Source organism: Pelobates fuscus, chromosome 1 (assembly GCF_036172605.1).
Source record: "Pelobates fuscus isolate aPelFus1 chromosome 1, aPelFus1.pri, whole genome shotgun sequence".
NCBI lineage: Eukaryota > Metazoa > Chordata > Amphibia > Anura > Pelobatidae > Pelobates > Pelobates fuscus.
Window position 1 is genome coordinate 178,864,470 of NC_086317.1, and position 20,717 is coordinate 178,885,186.

At 48.4% G+C, this 20,717-nt stretch overlaps 1 protein-coding gene across 1 annotated transcript in view; it reads left to right on the forward strand.

Moving 5' to 3' along the window:
* Positions 1 to 20,717, forward strand: part of NUDT3 (nudix hydrolase 3) — an 80,154-nt gene that overhangs the window by 51,638 nt on the left and 7,799 nt on the right. Inside the window, exon 2 of the mRNA XM_063453084.1 lies at positions 17,091 to 17,201. Within this exon, the coding sequence (XP_063309154.1) occupies positions 17,091 to 17,201 (111 nt within the window). The remainder of the gene's footprint in view (positions 1 to 17,090; positions 17,202 to 20,717) is intronic.

Consider the following 20,717-nt stretch of genomic DNA (forward strand, 5'->3'; position numbering starts at 1 on the left):
TACATCCTCAACATCTCCATACCCAAACAACGGGAAACATCCCTCCGCCAGAGCTTCTCATTCCAATGGGCAGACTCTAAAATCAGGTACCTGGGTATATGGCTCACCCGCAACAGCACGGACCTTTTTAAGGAAAACTTCGCCCAGATGCTGGCCATGTTTAAAAGAGATACAGGGGAATGGTCATACCCCCACATCTCCTGGTTCGGACGGGTCCAAGTCATCAAAATGAATTTCCTCCCACGCCTACTGTACCTGATGCAGACGATACCTATACATATCCCCAAGACATACTTCGCGACCCTACATAGGACTCTAAGAGAATACGTATGGAAAGGGAAGAAACCTAGGCTAAAATTCTCTCAACTCACTCAGCTGAGGGAGAGGGGGGGCATGGCACTGCCAGACTTCCACCTCTACTACCTCACGTGCCATCTCCTCAGAATAGGGGAATGGTCCAATGGTGACGTCCACAAACAATGGAAGATAGTGGAGGAAGCGGACCTGGGGATCCCCATAGCGCTGGCCCCATGGTTACCTAGAAGGGGGAAAATGGAGGCACCTATATATGTGAGGCACACTCTACAGGTATGGTACGGCATAGCTGACAGAGCTAGCTTAACCCCGTACCCGTCACCCTTACTACCCCTGACACACAACACGGATTTCCCCCCGGGACTTGACCCGCTAATTTTTAGGAGCATAATACCAAACCAACTACCTAGACTCCTCCATCTCCTCGCACCAACAGGTAGGAAGACCCTCTCAGATCGGCCCCCGACCTTCTCACAGACACTCACACACGCACAAACGACGAGCTATCTCCGGACCCTGCCACAGGGTAGGGCCCTACGCCGTGCCCCCACGGAGTTCGAGCGACTGTGCCTCGATCCGGAACCACTCTCGCACAGGATATCAAAGCTTTATGGCATGTTACAAACCCAGATCCCCGTAGAAACCCCTAGATTTAAGGGTAAGTGGGAAACAGCCCTGAACCTGCAGTTAAGCGAAGGGAAATGGGACAAAATATGCACACTGACACACCACTGTGCGGTCTTCAGCAGACACCAAGAGGCCGCATACAAACTGCTCACACAATGGTACCACACACCAGACATACTACACAACATGCACCCAGACCATGACGCACACTGCTGGCGATGCGGGACTGAAACTGGGACACACATACAAATCTGGTGGTCCTGCGAGAGGATACAACCTTTCTGGCGGGGGATTTACAAACTAATACAGAAATTCTCTGACCGCCCCCCACCCTACGAACCGGCAGCAATGCTCCTACACCATACTATGGTGCCCAACAACAGATACAAACGTTCATTGACTATACGGATATTGAACGTTGCCAAACTACTCATCCCCCTGCATTGGAAGGACACTGGGCCCCTACCCTCAGGCAGCGGTGTATCCTGGTTTTGTGCTGCCCTAGGCAGGACAAAACTCAGGCGCCCCCCTCCCGCCCACGCCACCCCCACCCAACCCTCTCCCCCCGCCCGCGCCACCCCCACCCAACCCTTCCCCCGTCCCGCCTTCTAAATACACACACACACACACACACATTCACTGACAAATACGCATACACTAGGTAACAGAAAAACACACACACACACACACACTCACTAGCAGATACACACACACACTCACACTAACAGACACACACACACACTCACACTAACAGACACACACACACAGTCTAACAGACAAACACACTAACATACACACACACACTTACAGACACACACACACTTACAGACATACACACACACTAACAGACATACACACACTAACAAACACACACTTACAGACATACACACACACACAGACACCCACTTACAGACATACACACACACACACAGACACACACTTACAGACATACACACACACACAGACACACACTTACAGACATACACACACACAGACACACTAACAGACATACACACACACTAACAGACACACACACACTTACAGACATACACACACACTAACAAACACACACTTACAGACATACACACACACACACACACAGACACACTAACAGACATACACAGACATACAAACACACTCACTCACTCACATATTTAATACATTTTTTTTTTTTTAATTTAACCCCCCCAGCCTCCTTACCTTTGGGAATGCTGGGGGGGGGGTATCTGTCTCCCTGGTGGTCCAGTGGCTGCTGGGCAGTGCGGGTGGGTGGGCGGGCGGCGAGGGAGCACTTCCTCTGAGCGGTCTGCTCAGCTCCCTCGCGCGCCGCAGAGTGATGCTGGGAGGCGGAGCCGGAATATGACGTCATATTCCGGCTCCCAGCCTCACTCTGCGGCGCGCGAGGGAGCTGAGCAGACCGCTCAGAGGAAGTGCTCCCTCGCAGCCCGCCCGCCCACCCACCCACCCGCACTGCCCAGCAGCCCGCCGGCAGCCCAGCATGCCTTGTTAGCCGCAAGGCTAACAAGGCATTTGCCCTGGGCATTTGGGGGCGGCTTTTTTTGCCGCCCCCTGAAAAATGCCACCCAAGGCAAATGCCTTGTTTGCCTCGCGGCTAATACGCCCCTGCCCTCAGGGAATGGTTTGCGAAAATGGAGGACCTCAGGGTGATGGAGGACTTACACTTGACGGCAACGGATAGAGCCCAGAGGTACCTAGACACATGGACACACTGGATTCTGACGATGACTGGAGATAGGCTCCCGGACTTACTGGGGGAAACTAGTTAACACTAAGACCCCAGCTATCTGCAAGCACGGGCTGGTGGCCCAAGCGAAGTCCCCGTAAGGGAACCACGCCAGCCCAGCGCACCCCGACAGCTGGCTTCCCGAGGAGCCACCCCCCCTCCCCTTCTACCCACCCCACCCAAAACGGACAGACGCCTGACAGATCGATGAGCAGACGCACACCCGTCCCTCTTCCCCACCCCACCCCGTAACCACGAATAACAGACAAACCGAGACCAAACACATGTGCGAGCACAGACTAATTCCTGAAACCCTTAGTGAGACATACCCGGACCCCCGGCAGCGAGACAACATACAGCAAGTCGACTGCTTGAGACACAGGTGTATATCAAGACGTGCACTGCAAAAACACAAAGGCAGGAGAACCCTTACCCGAGGTACACCGCAGGCCAGAACCTAGAATCCTGCTCTAAATCTAAGCCTAACACTGCCTACACAGCCTATCGGCTCTATCAGTCAGACACCCAACACCTAGGGTATAAATACTGAACACACCCGACCACTAGATAGACGACAATGGTCTCACCTCCCACCACAATGACAGGGACCTACACGCCCCAACGTAGTTAAAAGCCAGATGGGAACGGGAGACCTGCAAGACCAATGGGTATATATTACAGAATAACGGAACTGGGAGGCCGGGGAGCCTCTAACTCCCAAGCCCACAAGGAACCTTCTATGTCCTGTTTTCATGACTGTTCAACCGGTGTTATAAATCACTTGATCATCCCACGATGACAGCCCTGGAATGTACTTGTTGGGACCCACGGGTCCAAATGTTGCTTGCCATGTTATGAACGGTATTGACAACGCTACTAGTAATTCTGAACGGCTGAAACAAACTCACTTGCGAAGACACTGACTGCCCAAAAGGGCTCTGCAATTGCAATTGCTAATGCTAGAAGGTTTTATTGACTCTGTATAAATTCTGTGATCCCCACTATGTTCAACCAATTTTAGTATCCCTATTCCTTCTGTACCCTATACATTGATGACTTAACTTGAAAACTAATAAAAAGAAATTAAACAAAAAAAAAACATCTTGTTCAGTTTAGGAGAATAAATAAGATAGATTTTAAAATGCACCATTACCAACTCGTCTATAGTGGGTTGTTGAATACCATCTCTTGGGGGCATCTTGAATCAATGCTTTCCTGGCTGCTCACTTTTGTAAAAAAGCCCCCCCCCCACTATTCTAATAAAGCGCCCCTTAGTGTGGCACTTATAAAAATAAATAACTGGGGGGACAGAGTGCCCCCCGAGCCCCCACTCATGCACTGTGAGCGGCGGCTGGGGGCCCTAAGATACAATAGAGGGGGGCCTACTGCCTCCCCCTGGTGGCCACCCATGAGCAGTGGGTGGGGGCCCTAAGTTACAATAGGGCGGACCTATTGTCTGCCGGCCCCTACTCGGCGGCGAGGGGGGCACTAAATGACAATTCCCATCAAACGTATAAAATAAAATAATAACTCAAGCACAAAAAAAAAAAAAGCACTCCCTAACATTGTTAGAGCCTTTAGGGAGTACGGAGAGATCTCCAACATGAAAATTAATTTCGCCAAATCATACATCCTCAACATCTCCATACCCAAACAACGGGAAACATCCCTCCGCCAGAGCTTCTCATTCCAATGGGCAGACTCTAAAATCAGGTACCTGGGTATATGGCTCACCCGCAACAGCACGGACCTTTTTAAGGAAAACTTCGCCCAGATGCTGGCCGTGTTTAAAAGAGATACAGGGGAATGGTCATACCCCCACATCTCCTGGTTCGGACGGGTCCAAGTCATCAAAATTAATTTCCTCCCACGCCTACTGTACCTGATGCAGACGATACCTATACGTATCCCCAAGACATACTTCGCGACCCTACATAGGACTCTAAGAGAATACGTATGGAAAGGGAAGAAACCTAGGCTAAAATTCTCTCAACTCACTCAGCCGAGGGAGAGGGGGGGCATGGCACTGCCAGACTTCCACCTCTACTACCTCGCGTGCCATCTCCTCAGAATAGGGGAATGGTCCAAAGGTGACGTCCACAAACAATGGAAGATAGTGGAGGAAGCGGACCTGGGGATCCCCATAGCGCTGGCCCCATGGTTACCTAGAAGGGGGAAAATGGAGGCACCTATATATGTGAGGCACACTCTACAGGTATGGTACGGCATAGCTGACAGAGCTAGCTTAACCCCGTACCCGTCACCCTTACTACCCCTGACACACAACACGGATTTCCCCCCGGGACTTGACCCGCTAATTTTTAGGAGCATAATACCAAACCAACTACCTAGACTCCTCCATCTCCTCGCACCAACAGGTAGGAAGACCCTCTCAGACCTCATAGGTGATCGGCCCCCGACCTTCTCACAGACACTCACACACGCACAAACGACGAGCTATCTCCGGACCCTGCCACAGGGTAGGGCCCTACGCCGTGCCCCCACGGAGTTCGAGCGACTGTGCCTCGATCCGGAACCACTCTCGCACGGGATATCAAAGCTTTATGGCATGTTACAAACCCAGATCCCCGTAGAAACCCCTAGATTTAAGGGTAAGTGGGAAACAGCCCTGAACCTGCAGTTAAGCGAAGGGAAATGGGACAAAATATGCACACTGACACACCACTGTGCGGTCTTCAGCAGACACCAAGAGGCCGCATACAAACTGCTCACACAATGGTACCACACACCAGACATACTACACAACATGCACCCAGACCATGACGCACACTGCTGGCGATGCGGGACTGAAACTGGGACACACATACACATCTGGTGGTCCTGCGAGAGGATACAACCTTTCTGGCGGGGGATTTACAAACTAATACAGAAATTCTCTGACCGCCCCCCACCCTACGAACCGGCAGCAATGCTCCTACACCATACTATGGTGCCCAACAACAGATACAAACGTTCATTGACTATACGGATATTGAACGTTGCCAAACTACTCATCCCCCTGCATTGGAAGGACACTGGGCCCCTACCCTCAGGCAGCGGTGTGTCCTGGTTTTGTGCTGCCCTAGGCAGGACAAAACTCAGGCGCCCCCCTCCCGCCCACGCCACCCCCACCCAACCCTCTCCCCCCGCCCGCGCCACCCCCACCCAACCCTTCCCCCGTCCCGCCTTCTAAATACACACACACACACATTCACTGACAAATACGCATACACTAGGTAACAGAAAAACACACACACACACACTCACTAGCAGATACACACACACACTCACACTAACAGACACACACACACACTCACACTAACAGACACACACACACAGTCTAACAGACAAACACACTAACATACACACACACTTACAGACACACACACACTTACAGACATACACACACACTAACAGACATACACACACTAACAAACACACACTTACAGACATACACACACACACAGACACACACTTACAGACATACACACACACACAGACACACACTTACAGACATACACACACACACACACAGACACACACTTACAGACATACACACACACAGACACACTAACAGACATACACACACACTAACAGACACACACACACTTACAGACATACACACACACTAACAAACACACACTTACAGACATACACACACACACACAGACACACTAACAGACATACACAGACATACAAACACACTCACTCACTCACATATTTAATACATTTTTTTTTTTTTTTTAATTTAACCCCCCCAGCCTCCTTACCTTTGGGAATGCTGGGGGGGGTATCTGTCTCCCTGGTGGTCCAGTGGCTGCTGGGCAGTGCGGGTGGGTGGGCGGGCGGCGAGGGAGCACTTCCTCTGAGCGGTCTGCTCAGCTCCCTCGCGCGCCGCAGAGTGATGCTGGGAGGCGGAGCCGGAATATGACGTCATATTCCGGCTCCCAGCCTCACTCTGCGGCGCGCGAGGGAGCTGAGCAGACCGCTCAGAGGAAGTGCTCCCTCGCAGCCCGCCCGCCCACCCACCCACCCGCACTGCCCAGCAGCCCGCCGGCAGCCCAGCATGCCTTGTTAGCCGCAAGGCTAACAAGGCATTTGCCCTGGGCATTTGGGGGCAGCTTTTTTTGCCGCCCCCTGAAAAATGCCGCCCAAGGCAAATGCCTTGTTTGCCTCGCGGCTAATACGCCCCTGCCCTCAGGGAATGGTTTGCGAAAATGGAGGACCTCAGGGTGATGGAGGACTTACACTTGACGGCAACGGATAGAGCCCAGAGGTACCTAGACACATGGACACACTGGATTCTGACGATGACTGGAGATAGGCTCCCGGACTTACTGGGGGAAACTAGTTAACACTAAGACCCCAGCTATCTGCAAGCACGGGCTGGTGGCCCAAGCGAAGTCCCCGTAAGGGAACCACGCCAGCCCAGCGCACCCCGACAGCTGGCTTCCCGAGGAGCCACCCCCCCTCCCCTTCTACCCACCCCACCCAAAACGGACAGACGCCTGACAGATCGATGAGCAGACGCACACCCGTCCCTCTTCCCCACCCCACCCCGTAACCACGAATAACAGACAAACCGAGACCAAACACATGTGCGAGCACAGACTAATTCCTGAAACCCTTAGTGAGACATACCCGGACCCCCGGCAGCGAGACAACATACAGCAAGTCGACTGCTTGAGACACAGGTGTATATCAAGACGTGCACTGCAAAAACACAAAGGCAGGAGAACCCTTACCCGAGGTACACCGCAGGCCAGAACCTAGAATCCTGCTCTAAATCTAAGCCTAACACTGCCTACACAGCCTATCGGCTCTATCAGTCAGACACCCAACACCTAGGGTATAAATACTGAACACACCCGACCACTAGATAGACGACAATGGTCTCACCTCCCACCACAATGACAGGGACCTACACGCCCCAACGTAGTTAAAAGCCAGATGGGAACGGGAGACCTGCAAGACCAATGGGTATATATTACAGAATAACGGAACTGGGAGGCCGGGGAGCCTCTAACTCCCAAGCCCACAAGGAACCTTCTATGTCCTGTTTTCATGACTGTTCAACCGGTGTTATAAATCACTTGATCATCCCACGATGACAGCCCTGGAATGTACTTGTTGGGACCCACGGGTCCAAATGTTGCTTGCCATGTTATGAACGGTATTGACAACGCTACTAGTAATTCTGAACGGCTGAAACAAACTCACTTGCGAAGACACTGACTGCCCAAAAGGGCTCTGCAATTGCAATTGCTAATGCTAGAAGGTTTTATTGACTCTGTATAAATTCTGTGATCCCCACTATGTTCAACCAATTTTAGTATCCCTATTCCTTCTGTACCCTATACATTGATGACTTAACTTGAAAACTAATAAAAAGAAATTAAACAAAAAAAAACCATCTTGTTCAGTTTAGGAGAATAAATAAGATAGATTTTAAAATGCACCATTACCAACTCGTCTATAGTGGGTTGTTGAATACCATCTCTTGGGGGCATCTTGAATCAATGCTTTCCTGGCTGCTCACTTTTGTAAAAAAGCCCCCCCCCCACTATTCTAATAAAGCGCCCCTTAGTGTGGCACTTATAAAAATAAATAACTGGGGGGACAGAGTGCCCCCCGAGCCCCCACTCATGCACTGTGAGCGGCGGCTGGGGGCCCTAAGATACAATAGAGGGGGGCCTACTGCCTCCCCCTGGTGGCCACCCATGAGCAGTGGGTGGGGGCCCTAAGTTACAATAGGGCGGACCTATTGTCTGCCGGCCCCTACTCGGCGGCGAGGGGGGCACTAAATGACAATTCCCATCAAACGTATAAAATAAAATAATAACTCAAGCACAAAAAAAAAAAAAAGCCGAAAATATATTATAAAGCCTTCCCACGCCCTGCAATTTGATTCAGAGTTCTCTGATTGGTTGGTTTAGGCCAACTGATAAGAGTGCACTGATAGGTAAATCTTAAGTCTTGCCTGATTGGTTACTTGGAAGACTAATACATTGTCCACACTCAGACCATTTTTCCCTCTCCTCTTTACCTGGATATTTGTTCTTGGTGTCACACAAGATTTTATCTTGTGATCGTGTTATTTTAATATTGGATAGGTTTTTGGTCGCCTTTTTATACCAGTTTTTATAGCAATATTTAGTGGGTAATTCCCTTAGTTTTAAACTTGTCACCTAAGGGCTGGGGGATTTTTTTTATTTTATACTCCGTGGTGAGTTTGTCCTTATATTAATATATATGCTTCACTTTCCAGTAAACATCTTGTAACGGATCGACGGGCACCCCGACTGAGTACCTCCGTTGATGGATGCTCCTAGTGCTTTCCTTATATTAATATATATGCTTCACTTTCCAGTAAACATCTTGTAACGGATCGACGGGCACCCCGACTGAGTACCTCCGTTGATGGATGCTCCTAGTGCTTCCTGAGGGCTACAAGCACTCCACCAGACACCATAAGCACCGCAGACCCCACGAACCGCCGCAGCTTGGTTGGGGTCTCGCCGTCTCCTGCCCACCCTGGACCTACGACCAGGCTCCAGGGGGTAAACCTCTCCTCCAAGATAGTGAAGCAGGAACAAGCTCTTACAAGAGCTTAGTAGTGATTACAGCAAGGGAATATGCAGAGCATAGCAATCCCTTGTAGCAGATTCCCCCAATAAGAGACGACACTTCAAATTGAGGGTGAAGAAGAACTGACTGTGCTGGCACACCCAGCCTGGTTTTTATTACGGTCTTGCACATACAGGACCGCCCACAGGGAGGTATAAAATAACCAATAAAATAACAGTTACAACCCACAGTAAAGTCCTTCCCTCTGCCTGTGATACAATTATCTTACACAATGGGAAATGTAATTATCACAGGCAGGGAAATACAGTTTTTACAAATATACTACAACTTTAAAACTATATATCACATTCACATTTACATATTCACAATCAATCCATTCAGGGGAACAACATATTTAAAAATGGCACGAATCAGACCAGGGGTTCAAAAGTTAGCAAAAGTATTTTAAAAACCTACTGCCAGCATGGCTTTCCGGCCCAAACCAGTTTCACAAGAGTCCTCTATCCTGGAGACAATGGAGAGGTAATCCAATTATATCCAGGGATAAAGGCAGACTCCATTGAGCACATGTTAGCAAAAGACACAAAAAGACACAAAAATACATAACTCCTATCATACTGAACAGAACCCCCACATTCAACCCATCCCCAGATGGCTTGGATCTGAGCGCTCAATATATCCGAACAGCGCTCAGATGCCACAAACAAAGTAAAATCGCCATGGAGTTTAAGTCTAGCATGGGCTGATGAGAGGGCCATAGTCAGCAGGTAGGAGGCGAGCAACCAGGCTCCTCCAGTGGACAGTGGCGAGGTTGGTTTCGCCACACATCTAAAATCGCAGTTTAATTCTGCATGAGCCCCACACCATACCCAATCTCAGGACACAAACTTGAAACAAATAGTGTTTTGCTTTGGCTTTTTTTTAAAAAAAATGTTGGGAGGTATTTTGTCTCTTCTAGTGATATTAGGTTCAACAGGACCTGAAACTGACCACCACTTTGTCATTTAATTGTATACAGTATTTTAGAATTTGTAAGTGGCATATAAATAAATAATTATTCAAGTGGTCAAACTACACCCTTGTCTGCAGACTCTTGACTCTTATGGTGGTGTACAAGAATTATTTCTCAGGACTCTGGGTGGTATTATTGTTATTCCATTGATTTGTGTATTATTTTTCTTTTTTAATGGACTCTTTAGACACTGTAACTGCTTCATCTTATTGAAACGATTATAGTGTCTAAAGTCCCCTGGTGTTGTCTTTCCATTTAGCATTTAACCATTTTTAAAGGGACACTATAGGACACCCAGATCACTTCAACTCATTGAAGTGGTTTGGGTGCATAGTCGCAGGTCCCTTAACCCTGCATAGGTAATTATTGCAGTTATTTATAAACTTCAATAATTACCTTTGAGGGTTAGCATCCACCTCTAGTGGCTGTCTTCCAGAATAAGCATATATCTGTTTTTGTTGCAATGCATTAACTTGATTCTCCCCAAGTTAAAAGGAGGCCGAAATAATTGTCTGGGGTTGCTGTATCTCTGATGCAGAGAGAACTTGACGGAATTTTGCTTCAGGACTGTCCTCACGGGTGGGATCAGTCTTATATGCTATGGAATATGTTCTCGCTGTAATGGCACAAGTGAGCAAAAAATATTTTGAGGCCTTAGTGGGGATTTACCGACGGTCAAGCTACTCAGTTTCTCTAAGCTTTTGTCAGTTCTCATATTCTGTTTTTGTTGCTAAGCACTAAACAGAGTAAAAATTATAAAATGTGCATGATTATTTATTTGTGACATTCTTTATTTTTGGTGGTACTTGATATTCATAATGTTACGTAAAGATAGCGGATTGTACAGGAGCACAGAGATATCATCAAAGATAACATTATGTCAGATAATCAGCACCATTTTAAAACCAATAGATAGTTTAAAAGAACTCAAGATATGGGTTGAAAACAGGACAGTCTTGTTGAGGTTCTGGGCAGATGCTGAGTCAGTTAGCTTACAAGCAGTTAAGAAGCACAAGAGCAAATTCTAAACATGTAGTAAGGTATAAGAGGGATAGCCAGAAATTGCATGATTTTGCTATTACATTACGAAAAGTCATGATTTTATTAAAAACACGGAGGCGAGTATTGCATATCCCTTTCTTTACTGTCCACCAATAGCAGCAAAGAACACAAACAGAATGAAAAAATAATGAACATACAGTAACATAGGCCCCTCCCCGCTCAGGTCCCAGTATAATAGGCAGCACTTCCCTTCCATTTCTCTCTTTCTGAAGATGCGACACTACAAAATAACGTCAATAACCAAGAACAGCGATAATGTCCAGTGAGGAGACAACGCAGAAATTTTTCGCCAAGAAGAGGATAACACTTCAAAAACAGGGAAGCACAACCGGATGATCGTAGAACCAAACTCTATCAGCGGGGGGAGTCCTCACAAGCTGAAGCATGGCATTCCACCGGGTCGGATCAGGCTGTGAAAACATAAAGGAACAGGAGCCCACAGGTTAAAGTCGATACTTGCAACCAATTTCAAGGCCAAATGATGCAAAGCCCCACATATATCTGCAGTCCCACAATTCATAGTAATTAAAACAAGTCAAGGTACATAATCAACCCCGTTACGACACAGGCCCCACTTACCATACCAAACCATTCGATGTATCTCGTCTAAACATACAATAAACTGGGTGGGAAATAAAAACATAACATGAGAAATATAACATGGGTGGGACAATACTCGCCTCCGTGTCATGTAATAGCAAAATCATGCAATTTTATAACAAGACACGGAGGCTCATATTGCAAGTTTTAAGCTGGTCCACTACTGCAGCAAATGTATGCGGGGCCGGTCGAAAGTAAAATTCCCGGAAAGTAGATTCCCTTGACCAATCGGCCCTCCTCATGAGATCCTCCAGATGCGCACCTGCAGTCATCATCGAAGAGGCCGAGGCCCCCCTGACCGAATGGGCGCCAAAGACCGTGGTATTAATGCCCGCCTGAGACAATAACCACTTCACCCAGCGTGACAATATGGTGCTAGAAACCGGGTGGAAAGGAGGACGAAAGGATAAAAACAGCGGTACGGTGAAGTTTGGTGCGATCTTCATATTCGCGTAGGCAAGCCACTGGACACAATGCCGGAGAGGTAGGGAAACTCGGGTAGGACACCGATTTGATAGACGTTTTTGTTCGTCGACTGATGTTGAACGTTACCCCATCTGGGGTGTATGATCTGGCGTCAAAGTCCAGAGCTCTGACGTCCGAGACCCTCTTGCAGGAGACAAGGCAGAGCAGGCAAACTAACTTGGCTGATAATTGTTTTAAGGAGAGTGCGGAGTTAGCGGGCCAGGATGAGAGAAAAGACAACACAACGGAGACATCCCAGATCGTGGAGTAGCGAGGCCCGGTTGGTCGGGAGAATCAAGAGCCCTTGAGGAGTCGGCACACTAAGGGGTGTTGCCCCGCGGGACATCCGTAAAAGCCTTAATGAGTCGAAGAGATGGCAGACCGGTAGAGATTGATAGTCCGGTAAGCTTTCCCCGCTTCAAAGAGGGAAGTCAGAAATTGCAGGACCATGGTTACAGGAGCTGAAACGGGATCCGCGTCCCTAGCCAGGCACCAGCCAGCCCAAGCTCGCAAAGCTGACCCATATGTCCGTCTAGTAGTGGGATCCCACGCTTCTGCCAACAGTCGTCTAGTTGTTTCCGAAACTCCCTGGATCTCCCAGGGTCCCCGGAGATCCGCCACGCCAGGGAGCCTTCCAACAGGAAGGGGTGACATAGTCCCATCGGGTCCAGCAGCAGTTCGTGAAACAACGGCAGTAGTCGGGGATAGTCCATTGCCATCTCGAGCATTTGAGGGAACCATGACTGCATCTCCCAGAAGGGGGTCACCATGACCAACTCGGCCTGGTGTCTGTGGGTTTGCAGGAGTGAGAGCGGAATCATGGAGAATGGAGGGAAAGCATACGGGAGGTCTCCGCTCCAGTCTTGCAGGAAGGCGTCTACTGCCTCCGCTGTCGGATCTAGCCTTCAGCTGAAGAAACGTGACAGTTGGGTGTTGAGCCGGGATGCGAAGAGGTCGATGGCAAAGGGACTCCAGAGAGATGATATACTGGAGAACACGTTTGTGTCCAATCTCCAGTCGCTGGTATCTGAAAGATATCGTGACCCCCAGTCCACTTGAACGTTGTGCAGGCCAGGTGTGTATTCCGCGTAAACCATCAGGTTCTTTTCCAGGCAAAACTCCCAAAAGTCTTTTGCCAATCTGGCCAACACCGCAGACTGTGTACTGCCCAGGTGGTTGACATATCTCACTGCTGAGACATTGTCCATGCGGAGGCGGATGCATGCCAGGGCCCGGTCCCTCGCGAAACTGCGGATGGCGAAGAAGCCTGCCAGGAGCTCCAGCGCGTTGATGTGTAGCCGGGATTCGGATTCCGACCAGCGACCTCCTGTCGAAACTTCCTCGCAATGGGCCCCCCAGCCATGGAGGCTCGCATTGGAGTCGATGGTGAATTCTGGCAGTGAGACGAAGATCGCTTTGCCGTTCCACGCGGATAGGTTGAGGATCCACCATCGTAATTCATCCTTCGTTTCGCTGTTCAGGGACACCAGATCCGCGTAGGATGCACCGGCCCTTAGGTGCGCTATTTTCAGGCGCTTCAGTGCTCGGTAGTGGAGCGGGCCCAGAAATACTGCCTGTATAGATGAGGCCAGTAGGCTGATGAGCCGTGCAAGCTGTCGCAAGGTGAGCTGGGGCCGGATGATGGCTCTGCGAAGCTCTTTGCGGATGGATCGAATCTTGGTCATCGGCAGGCTCAGCGTCACCTCCCCCGAGTCCACGAGGAACCCTAGGAATTCCATGCGAGTTGCGGGGGTTATTCGCTAAGTTAAAGAATCGAACATTCGGCAGAAAAGAAACGAATTCGTGGAAATAGACTAATATAAGGAAGAAGAGAAAAAACAGATGAACGAGCAGTTTGTGCAAAAATTAGTTGAACGCGGCAAACAGGCGAATGGTGCTATCTGCCGGGAAAAAAGCAAACAGCATGTGTTCGTGACGAATCAGCCGAACGGGCTTAATTCGTGCACGAAAAACAGCCGAACAAAGCGGAGAACGGGCGCAAAAGGGCACCAAAGGGACAGGGAGAGGTAACAGGAAGATGATGATAAGGAAAATCACAAGGACAGGGTCAAGTGAAAAGGGGGGCAATAAAAAAAATTTAACAGGGGAGGTCTGGACCCTGTGTTCACAGAAAAAACACACAGGTGTGTAGCATCAAACAAGCAGAGAAAACAAATAATAAAAAATCTCTAATAAAATAAAATAGAAGACAATAAAAGAATCAATAACAGATAAACCTGTACAGTGTAATACAAGGCTATCAATAATAATATCTACAGCAGGTAATAAACAAGTAAATCAGAGAGAAGATGTGACATGTACTTATCTTTGTATCGGAGCAGCAAAGAAAGAGGGAAATGGAAGGGAAGTGCTGCCTATTATACTGGGACTTGAGCAGGGAGGGGCCTATGTTACTGTATGTTCATTATTTTCTCATTCTGTTTGTATTCTTTGCTGCTATTGGTGGACAGTAAAGAAAGGGATATGCAATATGAGCCTCCATGTCTTGTTATAAAATTGGTGTGCTGAGCTATCAGGGTAGTCACATAGTTGAGTGTAGCTAGGGGCTAAGGCATTTGAGCTTGTCTCATATGAGAGTACCCCAACCAAGGAAGTGGCATGGGGTGAGGGGTAGGGGGGGGGAAATAAGGGTGCTTGCCACAATTACATATGGTCCAGTGGACGCTCATTGGAACTAGCCGTCTGCAGTACCCCAGGAGTTTCATGAGTGTAGGTCAGGTATCGTTGGAATTTAGTCGGCTGGGCTATTGAGCAACGGTACATAAAAATAAACGCAAGAGTGGAAAAAAAACCCATACAAAACAAAGAAAATAACATTGAGCAGACATCCGATTAATGTTCATCGGGAACACCAAGAGTAGTTAGGTGGTCAGTGAGATTTCTTCTCCAGTTCTTGGAACAAAGGATACTATGTTTGCAGGGTCCCAAACACCCGATGTCACCTGGTTGGTTGAAGTAGGTGCAGACATTGAAAGTCCTAAAGCCATCAGAAAATTTGGTGCCTCTGATACTGTGCTAAGTTTTAGCACTGTCCCACTATTTGTCAGCAGAGATCTTGGTGTCCCCCTATCTGTAGGCAAAGCCGGCAGAGCATAACTGGAGCATGAGGGTGCGAAGGGACTTACACCATTGCAGGATATCCCTTGTCAGGTCTTGGTAAAAAAAGTGTGAGTTCTCAAATGGGAATGGTGTTTTGCCCCTCAGTGCAGCCAAGAGCTGTCTCTTATCTTGTGTGGATGTACAGCGGGGAATTACATCACGTGGTGTAGTGGCGAGAGGCTAGGTTGTGCAGGGAGTCTGTATGCCCCATCCATGACAAAACTTCTAGCTACCTAAGAGGGTAGTACTGTGGTGATGAGGCATCCTAAATAGTGAGGTATTTCCTCTGTTGTGATTTCAGTTGGTATGCCATGAATTTTAATGTGATTGTGCCTAGGACAGTATTCGAGGGTCGACAGTTGTGAAGTAACTACCTGATGGGTGAATTGGAGCTTATAGAGTGAGTCCTTCATGTTGGAAACCTTGGTGCGAATTTCTATCACGTCCTCCTCTGTGACCCTCACACGATCTGTAACATGCGGAATATTCGTTTTGATCTCTGCTGTGCCAGTTGTAAGCAGCTTTTTAATGTCTAGCAGGAAGACCTGAATGTCTTGCTTAGTGGCTTAGTGGGTCCCAGCTAGAGAGTCAATGAGTGTGGGACTGCTAGATCTTGCTCCTGGGAAGAATAAGTCCAAACACGATCTGGCAGGTCTGAGGGGGCTGACATACTTGCACTCTCCTCGGCTGCAATTTTGGGCTGAGCCTACCTTTGAAGCATGGAGCTGATGTATCGTGTTTCAGGAGCTGCTCCAGGTGAGAGCTTTTGCGATTTGCACCTCATAGTAGATGTGCTGGCTGGAACTGTGCTGTTCTGTCTGTAATGCTGTAAGGAGGTGATGCTCTAAATAGCTACTCCCAGCTAGGATAGACTAGTGCTCGGTACACCCCCGGCCTGCGTTTTACTTTTGCAACCTTCAGTAGCTGAAAGAAGGGCATTGGTGGGTGCAGGAGCTCGTTCTGCAGCAAAAGTAGGGTTTGCTCCAAGTCCCTGAATCAGGAGATAATCCGCAGTTTTAGTCGGAGCTGTTGGGACCTGAGAGAAACGGCGTCTGTTTCGTCTCGCTGGCAAGCTCCGCCCCCTCAATCAAACATGCTTTTTATGTAATACTGTCTATATTTTATAATCCAATTCAAAATCTATTTCTTTATTATTTGAAGTCTAGTGTTCCTCGGGCTATTTTAATTTTATATGGGTCAATGGGACTTAAATTAATAGGTTGTTTTCACTTAACGTTTTCTGCAATTCTAATTACAGTTTTCTCTGACAGGATTATTTACTAAAGTGGAAATTCTAAAATAATTTCACATTTAAGGCCAGAGTAGCGGAGTATGTTTCCAGTTTGCTATTTTGACCTTAAATTTAATATTCACTTAGAGTTCTCATTTAAGTGAATAACCCTGTAAAATTATAATGACATGCTCTCTCTAGAATGCTAAACATGCATTCTGCACATAAAATCAGTTCATTATTGGCCATTCCATATATACTAGGACATTTTATTACTGAATTGTACAGATATAGTTATCACCAATTATTTTACCTTGATTTCACAGGTACTGCTGGTAAGCAGCAGCAGGTATCCAGACCAATGGATTGTACCAGGAGGTGGGCTGGAACCAGGGGAAGAGCCTAGTGCAGCAGCGGTTCGGGAGGTGTGCGAGGAGGTAGGAACTTCACTTAAAACCAGTCTTGTGTGTTTGTGTAAGTGATTACCCAATTTGTGTAATATGCTCATTCACAAACTGAAGTATCTATTCTATAGCAATGTATAACTTGTAAACAATGTTAATTTAAATAGTGCAGTATATGAAAATGCCTCAAATTCTGCAAATAAAGCAAATACATATACATATACTAGGATAGCAAATTCATATAAAAGGTAATTGATGCACACTACAGTGATTTTCCCTTCTTGGTCATAGGTTATGGTAGCATAGCAGCTCCTCTTTGTCCATTTATAAAAAAATATATATATTTATAAATGCCTTCTGCCATGCCCTTATGTCAAAAATACCCAAAAAGGGACATAGAGAAATGTTGCCATTGCAAGCAAAAATTATTAGGGCATTTAGATTTTCTCTTTTCTAGGCAATTTTGTCACTATTGCTGCACTTGGTTCCTTTTGGATGCACCTTTGCCTCTTTCTGCCTTCGGCCACAGCATTTTAAAACGGTCTACTCCTAGAATACCATGGATTGTGACACTGGTATCTTTTATGGACTTTTTATTAGCATGGTTGCAGTGTTAATGGTAAGCGTGCATCTGCAAATGACGATGATCTCCAAATGGCGATAAGTGATCCTGTAGGTTCTGACTATTTTGGTTCTGACAGCTAGTTCCTTGACTTGTGTTGGCTTTCTGGTATCCCTCACATAGCTTATTCTTTGACTTTGGTTTTGCCTACATCCAGATTGTACTTTTTCAGGTTGTTCTTGACTTGACCTGACCCTGATTTCTCGCAGTTTATCCTGGTTATTGCTTATTCTAGTTTTATCACTTTCTATATCTATCGAAGTGTTAAGCCAGGCCACTCTAAGGTCCAGTAATACATCTTGCTATCTCTTTTTACTGCGTGCTCTATTAGGTTCTGACCTATATTTTGCTGAGGATCTTTCTGGAATTGTAACATTATAAAACCTCCTCCTGTTGACTCTCAAGTCGCAGTACTCTCCTGATCTCCCCTCTCCTTCCCAGTCTCTCTCTTCCCCCTCTGCCTTTCTCCCCCTCCCCTTGTGTGTCTCTCTCCTTTCTCCTTCTCGGTCTCTTTCTTCCCCCTCTGCCTTTCTCCCCCTCCCCTTGTGTGTCTCTCTCCTTTCTCCCTCTGTCTCTCTCTTCCCCTCTGTCTCTTTCTCCCCCTTTCCCTGTGGCACTCTCCCTCCCCCTCTGTCTGTCTATTCTCCCCCCTCTGTCTCTTTCTCCCTCCTTTCCCTGTGGCACTCTCTCCCCCCCCTCTGTCTCTCTATTCTCCCCCCTCTCTCTCTTTTTCCCTCCTTTCCCTGTGGCACTCTCCCTCCCCCTCTGTCTCTCTATTCTCCACCCTCTGTCTCTTTCTCCCTCCTTTCCCTGTGGCACTCTCCCTCCCCCTCTGTCTCTATTCTCCCCCCCTCTGTCTCTCTATTCTCCCCCCTCTGTCTCTTTCTCCCCCCTTTCCCTGTGGCACTCTCCCTCCCCCTCTGTCTCTCTATTCTCCCCCCTCTGTTTCTTTCTCCCTCCTTTCCCTGTGGCACTCTCCCCCCCCCCTCTGTCTCTCTATTCTCCCCCCTCTGTCTCTTTCTCTCCCCTTTCCCTGTGACACTCTCCCTCCCCCTCTGTCTCTCTATTCTTCCCCCTCTGTCTCTTTCTCTCCCCTTTCCCTGTGGCACTCTCCCTCCCCCTCTGTCTCTCTATTCTACCCCCTCTGTCTCTCTATTCTCCCCCCTCTGTCTCTTTCTCTCCCCTTTCCCTGTGACACTCTCCCTCCCCCTCTGTCTCTCTATTCTTCCCCCTCTGTCTCTTTCTCTCCCCTTTCCCTGTGGCACTCTCCCTCCCCCTCTGTCTCTCTATTCTACCCCCTCTGTCTCTCTATTCTTCCCCCTCTGTCTCTTTCTCTCCCCTTTCCCTGTGGCACTCTCCCTCCCCCTCTGTCTCTCTATTCTACCCCCTCTGTCTCTCTATTCTCCCCCCTCTGTCTCTTTCTCTCCCCTTTCCCTGTGGCACTCTCCCTCCCCCTCTGTCTCTCTATTCTCCCCCCTCTGTCTCTTTCTCTCCCCTTTCCCTGTGGCACTCTCCCTCCCCCTCTGTCTCTCTATTCTCCCCCCTCTGTCTCTTTCTCTCCCCTTTCCCTGTGACACTCTCCCTCCCCCTCTGTCTCTCTATTCGTCCCCCTCTGTCTCTTTCTCTCCCCTTTCCCTGTGGCACTCTCCCTCCCCCTCTGTCTCTCTATTCTCCCCCTCTGTCTCTTTCTCCCCCCTTTCCCTGTGGCACTCTCCCTCCCCCTCTTTCTCTCTATTCTCCCACTGTCTTTCTCCCCTCCATCCCCCCCACCCACCTGAGAGGAGTCAGGGGGGCCGGCCGTGTTCCACGCTGCAGCCTCGCCGGTCCGGCGGCACTCCTAATGCTGGGGGCTGAAGGAGGAGGAGGGAGCATGTCTCTTTACCATGCTCCCTCGCGGTTCCGGTTCCTGTGCTGGGAATTGTGGGAACCGCGAGGGAGCATGGTAGAGAGACATGCTCCCTCCTCCTCCTTCAGCCCCCAGCATTAGTGACAGGAGTGCCGCCGGACTGGTGAGGCTGCCACCCGGTCCGGCGGCTCCAGCACGGAATGCGGCTGCCGGCCGGCCGGCCGGCCCCCTCAGAGTGTGGCCAGTGTGGCACATACATAACCAGCGCAGCCCCCAGGTGCCGCGGCCCACCAAGAAATTTCTCGGTATCCCGGTGGGCCAGTCCGGCCCTGCCCCTGGTCTCCTCCCGCCCACCTTCTAGCATGCAAACACGCCTTCTACCCAAAGACACACACAAAAAAAAACACACACATAGATCGTAGACTTAGCCACACTTATTTTTTACCTAGTGAAAATACACACACAGACACACATGCAGATGCAAACACTGACACAAATGCAGACTCACACATGCACAGTCTCAGACTTACACAGGTACACAGGTACATACATCTAAATACACAGACATACAAAGACAGATACACAGGTGCATACACAGATACACACTGGCACACATACAGATATACAGATACTCACTGACAAACATGCAGACACACACTAAAACACAGATAAACAGACAAACACACCCTGACATATATGCAGATACACACAATAACACACATACAGATACATACACGGACACACATGCAGTTACACAAACACATACAGACACACATACTGACACATATTCAGATACACAGACAGATACACAGGGGCACACACTGACACACATGCAGATACACAGACACACATACAGACACACTGACACACATGCAGGTACACATACACAAATACGCATACAGAGACTCATACAGGCACACAGATACACATATAGACCGATACACACAGATACACAGACACATGCATATACACATAAAGACCGCTATAAACACAGAAACACACATACAGATGCACAGATATACATACAGACAGATATACACACAGACACACAGACCCGCATGCATATACACATACAGACAGA